Below are 17,332 nucleotides of genomic sequence, written 5' to 3' on the forward strand. Positions count from 1 at the left end.
CTAACTGCTGCCGGTCTGGTTTCTAGTTATAGAACAGTTTCTGGCTCTGCTTTGCTGGAAGCCAGTTTCCACATGAAGTCTAGTGAATCCATTGCTTTAGAAACTCCAGAAAGATGAAATCTTGGAGTTGTCAGGAAGAGAGAAGTGTTGTTCTTTCTCTAACAGCTTCTAGGAATGCTGTCATCAGTATTTTGGAATTTCATAATGAGACAGACAGTACTAGGCTAGCAGGGATCAGGAGAGGAGCAGACCCAGCAGGAGTACCAAACTCAACGCTTATGGAACACTCAGTGATTCACAGCACACACAGCAACATCCCTGCTATGCAAACCAAGGCTTGTACTTTAAATCAGCTTCCTGAGCAAGCTGGATGAGCTTTCTTCACATTTCTTCTGGCACGTTAGAAGCATGCTGGACACGTTGCATGCGGTCAGGGCTGCAGTGCACTGACAATCCCATCTCCTGCAGTTGTGCTGTCCTGCTCCTCACCAGAGCCATGCACAAAGAAACAAGCATTGCAGTTCACCAGTTAATAATGGCTGGGTCTGCCAGCACCATTTTATCCCAGAAAATTTCACAGCCATTATTTTGTGTGTATGTCCAGAGCTTTGACTAGGAGCTGAAGCCACTCCAGGAGAACAGCCAGCAGCTTTACTAATTAAGGATGAGGAGTTCCTTGTAAGTTTGTACTAGAAGGGATCCTTCTAGATCAAGTCTTCACCTACCTACATGCTTAATTTTCCCATTTTCAGTGTTTTGCCCGAAAATCTACCAGAAGTCTTTCTCTTACCTCATAAGAGAGGCAGTGCTGAGGCAGGGAAAACCATATCCTCTCCAGCATTACAGTACCCAGGTCAGGTGTCTACAATTGCAGACTTGGAAGGCTTTGATTGCTACAGGCTGCTCTGCACACTGCAGTACACAGAGCGTTTCTGCTGCCTTCTTTTAATCCTCATTCACTTTGTTTTGTGTGCTTTGCTTGATATTGAATTTATGGCCCTGCTAACTCTTTGTAATGCATTCTGCTTACCTGGTGTAATTACTGATGCTTGGTAGGTTGACTCTTCAGGATTTCTGTTTGCTGTGTTCTCCCAACTCAAGTCTTTCTAAACTCACATCAGAGTAGCCAAAAGCCTTGCATACGGCATAGAAAGATGCACTTGACTAACATTATCCTCCTTTGCTGCAGAGGTGAAGGACCAGAAGTAAGTATCAATACATTTTTCAGCAACTTTGCATGTTCGGAAAAAACTGATCAGCAGCAGAAGTTCTAGCATGTTTTGTATGTGATACAAGGCGAAAGGTCTTTAAGCATCTTGGCACTGAGTAATCTATCACAAATTCTTGTAAACACAACAGATTATTCAAAGTAGTAAGCAGAATATGAAAAACATTATCCAGTAGCAATGGCCTCTGCCTAAGAGTTTACCCTTCTCCTTGGGGAGCACCAATGGTATTCCTGTACTTTTATGGTTTTAGCTTTTAAAGAAACTTTCTCAATGTCACCAAGTGGCTTGTTCCCACCTATGAAAGATCCTGCTGGCCCATTCTTGTTGCAGAGTAGAGTCAAGATGCTTCTGGGCACCTTGTCACTATGCTCCTAGCAGAAGCTCACCCTTTGCCATGCCACATTCCCTAAGATTCCTGCCATCTGCAGTTCTTCATTACCAGATGTGTCCCCCCACCATCACTACAGGCTGCTCATATTCCCCTCTCCTGCCTCAGTCCATGTGCTCCTGTTCTCTTCCCTTTTGATCACTGCTACACACTTAGGCCAGAGCTTCCCTTGGGCAATGGAAAAGCACTGCAGCAGCTCCTGTGCAAGAACCCACTCATCCCAACGCTGCACTTGGAAAATGCAGCTGCCAAACCCCAGGCACAGTGCAGCGACCCTCTCCAACAGAAGAGACACTTCTCAAGAGCCACTCAGCTCCTAACACGTTCAGTCAACCTGAACACAACGAGAACCACTTCTCTAACATTTGCATACTGTTCTGGAAGACACAGTGGAAATACTTCAGGTGTTCAGGCCGTTTCTCTCTTGGTAAAGAAGGAAATAGACAAAGTTATTTTGTTTGTTTTAATTGATCGCTGGTTAAATTGTAATACATTTCAAAGCAAAATATTCTGTTCAAGGACATTGTACTAAACATTAAATCTACTTTTAAACAAGGCTTAATTTGACTATTTTACCTTATATACATACAGGTATAAGTTTCATTTCACTAGTAGCAAAATTACACAGTACATTGCATTTCCTGAAAGATGGCAAAACCAGGAACTGAGTGTCTGTTCTGTCCTTCCACACACTCCAAATCAGAAAAAAACACAGGTATTGAAAGTACAATCACAACGACAGGTAGATACAACAAGGACCTCAGAGCAAGCCAAGACCTTATGAGAGATGACAATCACTTCTAGAAATCTACATTGCAAATATACAGTACATTCCACTAGAGTTTTGGGAGTTCCCACGATGCCTCTTAATCCCCTTTTGGTAATAAAAGCTTCTATGACAACATGTATCCTTCATAAAAAGTACTGAATTCATATTTTTGGAGCATATATTGGAAGCTTAATGCAGTCTAAGCTGCAGTCCACAATAAGCTCACCCAAAGAGAGAGTAAGCAAGCATTGCAAGATTCATCAAGTTCAGAACCAGAGCTCAGCTCCTCATTATTGAGCTTCTGGGTGCGAGAGCTGCTCTGCACCAGGGACAGACTCAAAGGGTGGGAAATGATACATTCCTTTTACAGCTTTCCCAGGTCAATCACCTGCAAGTTCTTGACAGAAAGTGTCAACTGAGTCATACAAGATTAATTTGAACTTATTTACAAAGCAGCCGTTACATTGCAATTGTTTGACAATTAAGGACACAGCTAAGAAGCAACAAGGTTTCCACATTTATGTTATTCCTGAAAACACTTCTGTGAGCAGCAGTGAGTGCAGAGGCCAGCAAGTATGCAAACACACTGCCATTGCTGGGAAAACTGCAGCCTGGCCTCGGGAAGTGGAATGGTGCACAGAACTCAGCAGCCCCAAAGGCCTGATGAGATTTCTGTCATGCTCAAACTCCTTTGCTTTGGTTTGTGCAAAAAATTGACCTTGTGCATACAGCTTTCACAAACTAACTGTTGCTCTGTGCTTGGCAAGACAAAATGGGATGAATTGTCCAGAACTACCAAGAACATGGAGGTAAACGAGGCATTTTTCATGAGCACTAATTACCTTCACAAGTACAACACCAAGGACTCTGCCACTGTTCCAAGAAAATGTACTTCATCAGCACTTTTGGAGGTTTTCTGTTCTGTACTTGCTGAAGAAGCTACCACTGATTAGCAAAATAGCAGAACTTGACCCAACTAACAATGCTGAGGACCTTTTCCTTCCAGGCTTTATGTCTAACTAACCATGAACACTCTTTGCTGCTTCTAAGGAACTCCGACAGCACAAGGAAACACCAAGAAGGCAAGCCTGAGGTTGAAGACACCAACTGATTTCCTCCAGTTAAAATACATCACTTGCTTCTATTAGGCAGACTCCAGCCACACACTCTTAACACCAATTCTCCTTCATAGATCGCTGTTTTAAAACTTATTTTGCTGGACTCCAGATCCAACAGCAATGTAACACATGTAATTTGTAATTAAAAAAAACCTAGTGGAAACCTGCCCAAACATTTTTAAAATCTGCTTTATATAAACTTTGCTGGGGGGGGGGGGGTACTCCAACTTGTTACAGTCAGTCAGCAGTGTTCTAAAAGGGATGGAAAGGAGGCTGCAAACTAGGTTCACTCTACTAGTCTACACCTACTCTGTTGCAGAGGTAGGTAGCAATATGTCAGTGGAGAGAGAATTAGAAAACAATATTTCAGAATTTCAGATGTACTTTAGAGCCCTGGTGTTTTTCTCTACTCTTCCTTCAATCTATTTTGTGCTGTTTTCTTTTTCTTGCGCTAACCATCTCAGCATACTTAGTTTTGTAAAGTGAGCCCTGGTAGGCTGCAAACAATATATGACATTAGTCAGGTGTTGTTACCAGACAGAGGAACAACCAACACAGGGCAGCAGGCACCATGACTTGCTGCAAGAGTCAAGGAGGTGCTTCATAAGAGAACCTCAAGTGCCTCATGCATATCCTTGGAGCACATGCATGTGTGCAGAGTATCAACCTGCAGGTAACACCTGGTGACCTCACCTTCAAGCTTCACAGGCAGCAGAAGCAGATATAAAGTTCAGCTTTCAGGTTGTGGCTTCAACACTTCAAAACTTAACTGTGCAATGCACAATTAACATGAATGGAAAATAAAGATTTTAAGCAAAGAGAGAATCTAGCTAAATCTCTGATTAATCATTTTTTTCTGAAGCCTGCTCTATAAAAGCTTTTCAATTTGTGGACACTAAGAATACAACTACAGTGAAATATGTGTGTTCTCATTTGAGTGCACTCCTAGCTCATACAGCAGACAGACAATTAAAGACCAAGTACAAATCAAAAGGTTGAAAAGCCCTAATTCCCAGATTGTCTACCATTCTTTATTACTGTTTTAAGATGAATTCATAGAACTGCTGGACTTTTTTCTTCCAAATTACCATCTCCTACAAAAGCAACATTAATACTCAATAATATTTATATGAAATATACTTTAACTTCTCTCTTCCCAGGTTCTTGTACTTAATATATATGCCTTACACTAAGAAACACCTTAGGTGGTCCTCATGCTGCTTTGTGTTGCACAGAAAACAAAACTTCCATTTATTATGTTCATATTCACCACTTGAACTTTTTTTAATTTCCAAATTACAGTTTGCTTACAGAATCTTAATGAAATCCCCACTGTTTGCACATTCTTGTATGTAACACAGAGAAATGGCACAATTACAAAAAATAAAACCAAAATCGAAACATCCCATCCAAAATAGTTTCATTGTCAAGATTTATCAGTTTCCCAAACCAAGCTTCTCCCAGATTCTTAGCAGCAAAATTGAATTATGCAGAAAGGAGCAGGGCAGATAAATCAGCCAGTTCCCCCACAGAACTAGAGCTGACTAAGCCATAAAATAAGCTGAGCAGCTCTGTCAACCTGACTGAAGTTTCAGTAATTATGTAATGGCTCTTGGAAGAATCCATAGCCAAACTTCTTGAATTTCCATAATTTTTAAAAGAGAGAGCTAATTTCAAGAGATCTTCAGTTCCAGGTAAAATACTTGCACTCATGTTTTCCCTGCTAACTTAAAATCACATCTAAGGTTCTTCTCTGATGTTCCAAGAAAATTTTGCAAGCAAGAGTAGAGAAATTTTAAAAAGCGTAATGTAGACGTCATCCAGAAAATGCTACCAAATACACAAAGCAGAGGAAGATATTTTCCTCCCAACTTTCATGTTTTAATTTTTAAACACATATTTCAAGAAAAGAGCAATTAAAAATGTATGCCTTAAAATTAAGTTGCCTATACATGCTGAATGGGTTTTTAAAGCAGTCCTTCCTTATTCTAAGCAGCCCCCTTAGAAATGCTTTATCTCTCAATTGTATATAGCACTACAGTCAAAGTCATTATATATCTGTGTTTGTCTTTTGAAACCTATTCCTAGATAACATTTGCCCTAGAACTGTAAAAAGGTCTCCCACAAACCTATCCTACCAGCAGAAGCCTTTAATTTCCATGGTTGCAGAACACATACACAAGGAATTAATGAAGTATCTGAAGGAAAAAAGATTAACTCTTACTTTAAGTCAGACAGCAAGTTACATACATCTATAAAGAAATCTACTGAGATTTAAGACTGCTTCAAAGCAGTAACTGAAATACAACAGCAGCTATGAATAATATATAACCTTCCTGATTCATAACTGATCTTAGCTTCACCTTAAAACAAAAAGAAAAATCACAGCAGCTTAATATATATGCAAATATACACAAACAAAACCTTTGATCAGAGGTTAATAAGTAACTGTGTTATATCAGAGTTAGAGACTAGACATTGCAAGTGTTCAGCAGTCTCTAACCCACCAGCTCTTGGGCTGGTGCAGCAGTGGAAAATCTCATCCAATGCACCTTTCAGGTGGCATTAGAATCTCATGTTTCCTGTTCAGATGTTGCTCAGCTGAACAGTTACCTCTGCTAATAATACGGCTTCCCTCTCAGTTAAGCATGCAAAACGTATAAAAAGGCAAGTGATCAAAATATCCCCTTGAATGCCCAACTGTCCAGTTTCAGGAGACTGCTGCTGAAGATTTAATAGCTAATTTTCAACATTTTCAAACTTGATATGAAAACTGCATTTTGTTATTACACAGAGTATAACAGTCATTGGTTGTTTGCATCATCCACCCTAGCACTAGTGAAAAAGTGCCTTCTGAACAGGGAATGAGAAAACATGGTAAGTTTTGTTACCAAGCTGTGTCTCTACTCATCTTGCACTAAGAAGTGCATGGAAATAGGTGAGCAGAAAATCAACAGTATACCAAGACACACCATGTTTTCACATGCACTGATGCCATGCGTATCTCAAAAATACACAAGTTCAAACATGCAACAAAATGTTTGTTAAAGCACTTTAAATGCTCACCAGATGATAATGAGTGATTTAATACTCAGACAAATCAAAGTACAGTAAAAGGTTTGTGTTCACGCTTCAAGTTTCAGAGTAAAATTATTTCTGTCAGAGTATTTGAAGTGCAATGAAAGGAACATTCCACTGAATTCAGAAACAGAAGACACCATTTAAAGAACTAGGAAAATAAGCACAGGTCAGACTACTGCAATAAATAAACAGAACAGCAGGAACATGCAGACCTCAGAGTCAAAATTTCTTTTTAGATTCATGATATATTAAAAAAAAAAAAAAAAAAGTGAAAAGAAAAAAAAAATCAAGAACAACCCTGTCTGACTTTCTCACATGTGCTGTCTTTTTGGCTAAACAACTGTTACTCTATTGTAAAGAACACAGATATTACCAGAAAACATTATTTACAGAATGATTATCAGATTGATTATATAAAATACAGAAAAAAATATACACCCTTAGGTTTGAGATAAGCCAAGCAAATTCACTGCTGCTAACTAAAGCACTTTGAAGAAGGCAACAGGCACCAAATATCAAAATTGAATCACAAAACTACTCAAAGTAACAGACAAATTTGGGACGGTAGAGGTACAGCAAAGATCATTTAAGTTGGAATGATTTATAACTAATACTAGCCTATCACATATTACTTAGCTTCATTCAAATTCTATTTTTCTTATACAAAACTGAAGAGAAACCTTTACTCCCTGTGATTTCTTCAGCAGACTGTGATTTCTTCAGCAGCTTTTTTCTTAATGCATCTATGTAATGCTTTGTACTCTACATCTTACAAAATACATCCCCACATTTAAGTGCATAACTAGAAACTGTGCTGAAATTGTGGAAAAGCGCTTCATAAATCTCAGGCGCAATAAAGTCATAACAATGATCAGCTCCAGTTCCTGGAAGCAGTTCTGTGAAAGGTGAAGTTTCAGAAAAGGGACTTCGATCCCTGGTTTTCAAACTCTGACCATGCATCATTCAATTCCATGAAGATCATTTTGGCATATTGCTCGTAGGGTTGTCCTGTGGCCTGGGAACAAAGAGAATGCACCATAAGCATAAAAGCATTAGAAATTAGGTCTTTAAAAAAGATCCCATCCTTTTATATTTGCTGTCTTATTCAGCAGCTACAGACTGCTCTGTGAATATAATTTTACAGAGAACACTCTCCAACCTTGTCAAAAGCTTGCCATGAGTATTTTTTAAATTAATCCAAATCCTTGGTTTCCTTATGTTACTTTCAAGCTTTCAGTTCAATTCAAAAGTAATTAAAATGTAGCTAAAAACATTTTCAAAGCTGTTTTTTTCATAAATAGTTTCACGTACTATTATTTTCTTATAAAATTAAGTCATTTTTGGAATTGCTTCCTGAAAGATCTTGCAGTAGTCTACAGGGATAAAATCTGCATCCTCTTTAGGACAACTTCTTTTGAATGAAATTCCCTGGAGAAAAATCTGTTGCTGGTTGTGAATGGCACTAAGACTCAGCATGACTGGCATAGCTCTTCCTGTGTGTTTGCTTCCATACTCAAGGATACTCCTGATTCCCTGCCCATTTCACAGCTGCCCTGACTCTGGGCCAACACAATCCAACCCTTGTGGTTAATAAACATCCAGTCCCAAAAGATGGTTCTCTCCAATAAAAAAGAGAAGCCCCAGAGCCCCCTCCAGTATTCTTCCCCTTCTCCTGCTGCTTAGCTTTTGGCACCTGCAGTACTTTATCAACACATAACAGGTAAGTGGTAAAATAAAAGAACAAGGAAGATAAATATGCCTTAAACAGAGCTGTGTTCTGACACTGATGCATTAAGGGCCTTACAGATAACACCTAAAAAACCACCACAAAGGTGGAAGAAGTCACATACCCAAGAACTCTGAAGGAGAGGGGGAACTAAAAAACCAAAAACTGTCATGTTTGTTATGGACACAAGACAACATAGGATTTAGACTTGCTCACTAAACCACCAGAGAATGCAAATCTGAAAATTCAAACCAGGTATATCCAGTGCTTCTCTTTCTATCTAATACAAGAGCTCAGAACAAGAAGCTACCTTGATACATTGGGATGCATTAAGTATTTTTAAAAAGACAGATGCAATGTAATAATCATTACATATTTTTCATTTGATAACTTGTTTATTCTACTAAGTTTTCTTTTTTTAGTAAAAATGGTTTAGTAAATGGTTTAGTAAATGGTTCAGCAGGTTTTTCCTACCAGTTTTGCTGTGGCAGCCTCTGAGTCTCCATAGATGGAATCTGTTTCATTTCTGTGAGCTGCTACTTCAAGTTCTAAAAGACTTGAAGTACCAGCTCACAGAAATGAAACAGATTCCACTAATCAGCATTAAATCTGCCATCTGTCAGTCACAACCCTCTGGTGCTCAATACAGCCCTCACTGGATCTTTCATTTGTTAACCCTTCTCTGTTGAATTCTGTGCTGTGTCAGGACAACAAGAATAATCCTGTACTACCTGAGTGCAATAGGACACCACATTCAGAAGACAATGGAAGCACAGTGAAGAACATCCAGGGTGCTGATTGTGAAGCAATGCATTTGCCAGTAACCTGTATGGTACGGTAAAAGCAGTTTGTATTCCTCCTATAATAAAGAAGATCAGAGGAAAACACTCACCTTATCAGGATGAACCACAAGCACTGCTTTCCTGTAGTACTTCTTTACTTGTTCAGGAGTTACTAAATCTGCCATGCTGACTGGTTTCCACTTATTTTCCCCTTCCCAAAGCACTGTATGTAGAGTGGATATTAATGCTCTGATGTTTCTCTCCTTTCCTTCAATCCATTCAAGAATCTGGGAAAATCAGAATACATAGAACTGAATGCAGCACTGTAAGTATTCTCAGCCTCTAGAGACATAATCTTCACTCTCTGCAATACCATATAATCATGACTCAAGTGCAGTTGTCCTACTGCACTCACTCCCCAAATTCAACTGCCTTAGCCACTCAAAAAGGGATACTTTGCATCTATCACTGGAGAATAGCTCATTGTTACTAGTTTACTGCAGAAATTCAGTCATTGCAAGAGAAATGGTTAAAAACATCTGTTACAATTAGGTATTATATTAATCTTATCCCTGTCAGGGCCCACAGACAAATTATTATTTGATTTGTACAAAAGTGTAAATATATTTTAAAACTTCCATTGTACAAGGTTTGTACAAAAGATAGTGTCTAGTAATAATTCACATTTACTTAAGCAACCTGCAGAAGTGCACAGACAAAAGTCCTCTTTGAGATGTCCCCAAAGTCAACTGGAGTAACGTTGCTCAGACTTTAACAGACATATTCAAGCCATAACATAGGGATACAGTGTTATCACCAGTGACAATGGTAACTAAATATCTGTACTTATTTCCAGTTGTGGTGATTTCTGTTAAAATGTACCCATGCACTCTCTCTTCAGAAAGGACACTTTGTGAAAACAAATTTCAGAATTCCTTCAAAGCAGATTTACAAACTTTTCTGAAGCACCATGAAGACTAAAAATCTGGAAGTGTACTAACATGTGAAGTTATCAATGACTAACGCATCAAAAAAATCTGAACAACAAGGAACATATTCCAGACTAGTTATACATCCTGTCTCTGGAACCGCACCTTCTAGTAATTTCTTAGGACAGCAGCAGCACTTGTTAATCAGAAAATGAAGGTACATGATCAACCTGAAGACACCAATAAATTTTAAAGCATATTTTTGTATTATCAGCTACATCCATATTTTCTAAACCATGAGCCCTTAGTTTCTCTGTTGGTCATTGTATCCTTCTGCTCTGTTATCAGCAGTTCTAAGCAGAAGATCAGATCTTCACTTGAATTAAAATCACTGCTAAACAAACCTTGAGTTTCAAGGGGTCCATATCTTTAGACATCTCTTGTTTTCTCATCTCAGCAATTGTCTTTGGTCCCTTTCTATCAGATTTTGCTGAAAATCCTTGATTAGATAAGAGATCCTCAAAGTCATTTTCTGAAACTTTTGGCTTTTGACCTATGAAAAGAGAAAAAGCATTAAATGAGAAGTTTCACTGGGAATACATTAACAGGGGAAATATATTGCCCTTAGATACACCTGGATGGCACTTACCACTACCATGATAAATATCCTTCAGTGACACCAAAAGCCACAAAACTAAGAAGAATAAAAATAAAAGGGATCTCTAACAAACTTTCAGTCCAGCAGAGCAGACAACCTAACATGGTAACCTCTGACTAATACTTGCATGTCATCTTTTTTAGAAAAATGGAGTAGATCTGAGGGAGCACACATCTATCTACAATTTTGGAAATTACTCCATTTTTCCATTGTAACTTAGTTTCAAATGCTATGCAGCAGTTTTTCAAGTAACCATATACTCAACAGTATCATTGAAAGCACATAGTCAACACCTAAGCATGTTGAAACTTATCCAGAATAATTAACTGATAAAATACCAACATGAATCTTCATTACATAACCAACATATTTCAGAGAACTCTGAAGAGGCCTCTGGATGTTGTCTAGTCCAATCCCCACTACTCAAAGCAGGGACAACCAGGTACATTTGTTAGGCCCTTGTCCAGCTGAAGCCCATCTGTTTTTAAGGGAGAGTAATTACAACAACCTGTTTCAGCATTTCATCATGCCAATTGATTTTTTGCCTTGTTCTACAGACTTTCCCGTGCTACAACCTACACTCACTGCCTCTGCATCCTGACACCTTTTTCCAGATATGGATCAACAGAATTATTCCAACTTTAAAAAGTAACTGCTGTTCACTTATACGTCAGTTTAAGGGAAGAACAATCCTAATATCAACACACCAGAAAATAAAATTTTCCAAGAAAGCTCCTACAGAAGAGGCCAAGCCTAACCCTATAACTCCAGGTTTGCCTACTCAGTTGGAACACGTTAAAGGACTGTATGATTCCACCTGGTCTGGTCCCCATGTCTCTTTCAAACACAAGAATTTTCAGTAATTTTACCTTGTCTTTCTCAAGACAAGCTACTCTTCTTCAGCTAGGAAAAACAGTGTATCCCTTTATCTTTGTATCACAAACACACTAACATGAAGCAACATTATCAACCATCTCTCCCCAGATGGATCAAATTTGCCTTTCTAAACTCACTGATACTAAACCAGTTCCCATGTGGGTGAGTAATTATAGCCTTGAGACTTTATGTCCAAACTCGTGTATACCTTTGCTATCATCAGCTTGTCTGTTATGTACTGGGATAGGTTTGGAAAGGCAGGATACCAGATTTGGCAAGTGTTTTTCTGTTTTCTACCAGACCCAACTTAAATGTAAAGAAAAATATGAAGGTAGAAGAGCTTCTGCAGGTAACAGCACACCCAACTAACTTCACATGGGACATTATAAGTAATACACATTCAAAAAACTTACCAAAGCTTGGGGCTCTGACTCCTCTTTCTTCTCGTCCCCCAATAACACTGAAGTTTACTGTGTAGTTGGGCTTAGCTGCTGTGCTGGACTTAGTCTGGGACTGCCATGAAGTAGTTTGTGGTTTGGAGGATTTCTGCCACTGATTTCCTAGCTTCTGGGATGAAGCAGTCTTCTGACTAAATCCACTACCCAAGAGTCCACCAGTGGATGAACCTAACAAAAAAAATACTCACTTAGTTGTTCAGTTAAGTACCTGTCACCTGTTTAATACAAGTAAGACAGTTTGGTCTTGACATATAACCACATAGCTCACAGTGTAACAGGAAAGTATGGGTAAAATGAAGCTAAGAGTCTCATTAAGAAGTAACTTGGATAGCAGGAGCTGGAGGCTTTACTCAAAGTCTTTTCTTACAACTCAAGGTTTCAAATGTCAGTTTTAGCAAAAACATGCACCCTTATCTGAAGGGTCAGGCATGTGTCAGGCTAGGAGATAATATGGCTGTGACAGTAGTTCTGCTTCCCACTTCTGCTAATATGCAGTGCATAATAAACAACAAATTACAAAAAATGGTAACAGACTGAGATGATTTTCCAATGAATGCTCTCAAAGTCTCTAGTGGTTCCTTGCACTACTGTTTAAGGAAGATGAGGAGAACATTATTCTATAGAAGCATTACCAGGGAATATACTGCACATGAGTAAGAAAAGCACTGCAGGAGATCCTGTAATCAGCCTCCTGTGGCGTAGGCCAAGCCTGTCTGGGTATACACAGCAATGCAAACTTGATTCGCTCTTTCAAAAATGGCTCCTCACACTTCAGCTCTCCTGATGCCTCCCTTTGGAAGTGGCTGCTCAGACCTCTAACTTGCACAAGAGGATGTCTCCCCAGGGCCATGTACAGGATACCATACTATATCTTGAAATATCGCACCTGATAAAACCCAGTAATGCAATATAACACGCAGTAAAATCTAGGAATGCACTGCTTTTTCATTAAATCACCCAGCTGCAGTCAACTCAGTTTTCAGTCATTGACAATTTGTGAAATTTACAGAAAAAAAAATTGTTACTAGTCAGAGCAAATCTGCATATTGAAAAATTATCTCTTTCACCTACTCTTTCAAAGCATTCTATGTTTATTATTGCAGTTTTCAAGGCCAACAAATTCTTCCTTGTAGGACTAGTCAATGCCTCACTGCTCACAAAAACTTTTCAACACCACACTCCTACTTTCTGATAGAAGACCATTCCTAAAGAAGAGTGTGATAACGCCAACCAGCACAGAAAACTATTGGTATCCTACCAGTATGCTAATACACCAGTATTCACTACTTTTAGCTGCTATTTTTTGGGGTTTATATAGCATTCATATTTAAGCAGCTTGCACTCTCATAAATTTTCTTTCAGAACAGTGTCTTGTAAGCAGAAGCCAAAAAGCTCCTATGAAAAATACAACAGAATGTGGTATTCCAGTTGTATTCCAAAACTGAATTCCAGTTCTTGTGATGCCTTGAAAATTCATTTCAAGCCTGGGACCATTAACTAGGACAGTGACATCTGGCTACTGCTTAATGCAGTCATTTTTCCTATTGAAAGCTAACTGAAAGAGTAATGAATTGACCCAAATCCTGCTAAAATTAGTTTGATTTCTTTCATCTGATTCAGTGTGGGCTATACGTACATCTTCAAGGCAAGAATAAATTGAGTTTTTTTACTGTCACATTATCTGTGCATTCAATAATCTGTGTTAACCTGAAATATTAAACTAGAAAATTTTTAACATTTTTTACTGCAAAGCAGCCTCATTGGTTCTGCTTCAACACCAGAATTTTGCAGTGCTTATGCCCAAGCAACATCAAGAAGTCAAACACTGCATGATACCTGGTGTTTCTACAAGAATTCCACTCAATTCAATACACAGTGCTAACTGCCAAGGCAACAGGGTAAAACCTCCATGAGCTCCATGAGCTAAGGGAAAAGCAGTTTTGCTCACTTCAGTGACACTAGGCTGTTCTGAATCATTCCATGTACTCTGGGCAGCTGGTCACATTTGTTATGGCAGTGTGGGTTCTGAAATGAGAGGACTGCAGCTCATTTGTGAGTGCTACAGGACTAAATTCCCAAGTTTCAGGCCAATAAAACACCTGGGAACAAAAGTTATTCTGCAATGTTTCTTATCTTCCAGAACTCCTTGTGCCCTTCACTGCAAACTGAATGCAAGCATTTATAGTGTTTTTGGTACTGGTTTGCAATGCATGGCCCTTGATTTGTGCTTATCTCGTAAACATGGTAGATGTGAGTAGCAGAGCTATGAAAGTCTACTGAATTCAAAGGAAAGTACTGAATTAACTGCTACTTTGGAACTAAAAATAATTAACTAATTCAATCCTGCTTTCATTTGAAATCCTTCAAGAACAGTATTAATCAATGCTAGGTAAGAAACCTCATGTTCAGTTACTGAATCAGCAACTCCTGGCTTCTCTTACCATCTCAACTCTATTCTCAAGCATTAATTACTTTTACTGTTCTTATATCACAGCTGTAGTTATCTTCTGAAATACTATTCTGGATGTTTAAAAATATCTGGAAGATTCAATCTTTTCTTGCTACTCACCAGCTCTCAGCAAATACCTCAAGCTAGATGTTGACAATTAAAAAGAAACACTTCCCTTTATAGGCTGTCAAAACCATTTATAGGTACAAGAAGCAAATCAAACAGTAGAGGCCCTAAAAAATATAGTCTATCAAAAGTAAGATCTTACCTGGAAGACCAGATCCCAGATTGGCAAGATCAGCAAAAGGATCAAAGTTCTGAGCTTTCGCCTGGCTAAAAGACAAACCTGAAGATACACCGCACTGGCTTCCAGTGGTAAAAGCCTGGCCTGTGTAATAAGAAGACACATCACATACCTAGTCTGTTTGGAAATTGAGAGAGAGAATAAAAATAGTATCTACACAAGACCTCATGCAAACTTCCCCAATATTCTACTTCACAACATCTTTTCCCATTACAAGAATCACCATTACTACAGAGAATTGAAACAATTTAATTCCTGTGTCTTGAAATTTAATCTGAAAAACTACACAAGTATCTTACTAAAGGAGCATTTAAGCAGCAAAGCAAAAATGCATGAAAACATGATCAGCAGTTTCAGGTGATTAAACTGACCCAGTCTGGAGTATTCCTCTAATGGAAAAATTGAATTTCAAAATACCTTCACAAACAGGCTTCAGCTGTGGTGATGCTACACTGCTGGTTGTTGAGGAATCTGCCCAAGAATCCCACCCACTTAAGAGATCTGGGTGGCTTGTAGATGATGATATTTTAGGTGGCTCTGGTGTCAAATTGCCTGCAGAAGAAAAAAGAAATGTTTTCAGTTTAAGAAAACCATAATAGTAGCATATATATTTGCCAATACCAACAGAATGTGTATCACATTGTCAGCTACACAGATTGCTTAAATCTCTTGGTAACAATCTTAAACAGGACTCAGAAGGGTTGTACCACTGGAATTCCTCCATTTCTATTGTAAAACATCCCACATATTGCATAGATAAGGTATTTTCATGCACAGGCAATGCTATGAATTTAACAGCTTACGTCTCCTTACCAAAAGGACTAGCTCAGGTACAGATCTAAGGCATGCTCCTCCTCCTGACAACACAGCTGGTAAGCAGAAAGCAGCAGTGCTCCATGAATGGTGCTCTTTATCACTCAGCAGTCTGGGTGTTACACAGGTGAAGCCAGGTCACTTCAAAATGCAGGTTTACCTAACTCAGGCTGCTTGTGACAAAGGGGCCTCTTGGCCAACTAATACACTCTTTGAGGTGTAACACACAAATGAATGCACACAATTGAAGAGCAGGATACAGGAAGAGTGATTTTTTTCTGGGAAGAGGTTAAGAATCTCTAGCTGCACGGATAAAAACCACTTTTCTATACACCATGACATCTAAATGAAATTGTAGTATTTAAAAGTATGCAAGGGTGCTGCCACCAACTCCTGGAAAATGTCATATCCCATTTAAAGGTATTATAACTGCCATCCCTGACACTTCCGAATTATTCCCCACTTACACACTCACACAAACTATGAGGTGAGCCATCCTCAGAATAAGAAATGCTATGTATAGAACACTCAAAACTGCATGCCAGCTTAGAGCATTCTCCTTGAGCAGAGCTTGTGGAGACTCATAGTGAGGCAGGACAGCTGTTGAATGTAACTAATGCTATAACAACTGTCAGTGTGACAGGGAAAGGGGATATTTCAGTAAAGCACATTTAGTGGTGGTCTAAGACATTTCACAAACATAGGGTCAACCTTACAAAAGCAGTAACATTCTGAGGCTTTGAAAGTCTCAACTACTACATCACAGCCTTTCACTTGTCTCAGCATCTCAGCTTTACATTCTAAATATTAGTATCAAATCCTCTTAATTAAGGAAATAATTAGAAGCAAATGAAATACCCTTACAGTATCTCAGTCTACTAATATAATTTATAATTAGATCTTATAGCTGCAAAGTGAGCACATCAAATACTGGGCAACAAATATCTGCCGAAAGCCTGTATCACAGCAGTTCTCTCTGCTGCACGTGAGGGAAAACACCAGAATAAAACACAAGTAAGTACCCACCATTTCCAGCCCTTTCTCCATACCCAAGCTTCATCTCCCTGCCTCTGAAACCATGGAAGAAACAATACATATTGGTCTCAATACTCAGGACCCCAGCTATCTGCTAAACCACAGTGTCGCTGGCTACAAATCAGCACCTGTTCATCGGCTTAGAACTTTGTTGTATCATATTCCACACCCAAAAGTTAAGCGGGCCTTCAATTACTACTAATATTGATTTTTAGGCTAGAAATTATTTTGTTCTACAGTCTCTGCTATTAAAGGTCTTTTTACAGGAGCATAATAAAATTAACACTATCATATTAAATTAACTACTATGAAAACAAATTGAGAGAAACAAGAACAAATTAAATTACAGATGAATGCATTTGAAGGATTGAGAACATACTATGGGAATGAGCTGTTTTATAACAGTTGGCTTAAGAGAAGTCAAGTTCATTGCCTCCCCCACACTGAACTAAGCAGGAAGTAGCCTACTGCTACATACAAATTCACTATTAATAGTAAAAGCTCATATACAACCACTACACTTACAAGAAAAATGTGAAAGTGTACAATATACTGAACAGATAACCCATTCCTCCTGAAACTGTTCTTATGCTATCTTCTTTTTAATTCTACAATGTGGGCATTATGTCAGATTTTAACATCAAGAAAAAGCGTTATCAACTTTTTGACTTTGATACTTTGACTTCTACATATTCTGAAGAGGTACGATGAAACCAT

The 17,332-nt window shown here is 38.6% G+C and overlaps 1 protein-coding gene across 4 annotated transcripts in view; it reads right to left on the minus strand.

Moving 5' to 3' along the window:
* Positions 1-2,066: 2,066 nt before the first annotated feature.
* Positions 2,067-17,332, minus strand: part of GAK (cyclin G associated kinase) — a 67,630-nt gene continuing 52,364 nt past the window's right edge. For 2 of the 4 annotated variants that reach the window (XM_071424635.1, XM_071424637.1), the window contains 6 exons: positions 15,185-15,319; positions 14,732-14,851; positions 11,970-12,182; positions 10,427-10,575; positions 9,204-9,380; positions 2,067-7,600 (listed from right to left, as the gene is read on the minus strand). In XM_071424635.1, coding sequence (XP_071280736.1) covers positions 7,499-7,600; positions 9,204-9,380; positions 10,427-10,575; positions 11,970-12,182; positions 14,732-14,851; positions 15,185-15,319 — 896 coding nt within the window. In that variant the 3' untranslated portion in view covers positions 2,067-7,498. Of the gene's footprint in view, positions 7,601-9,042; positions 9,381-10,426; positions 10,576-11,969; positions 12,183-14,731; positions 14,852-15,184; positions 15,320-17,332 lie in introns of those variants that run through there. The other 2 variants (XR_011678852.1, XM_071424636.1) reach the window with 2 other exon arrangements.

Source organism: Agelaius tricolor, unplaced genomic scaffold, assembly GCF_023055355.1.
Source record: "Agelaius tricolor isolate 1412-34295 unplaced genomic scaffold, bAgeTri1.0.p SCAF_4, whole genome shotgun sequence".
In the NCBI taxonomy this organism is placed as follows: Eukaryota; Metazoa; Chordata; class Aves; order Passeriformes; family Icteridae; genus Agelaius; species Agelaius tricolor.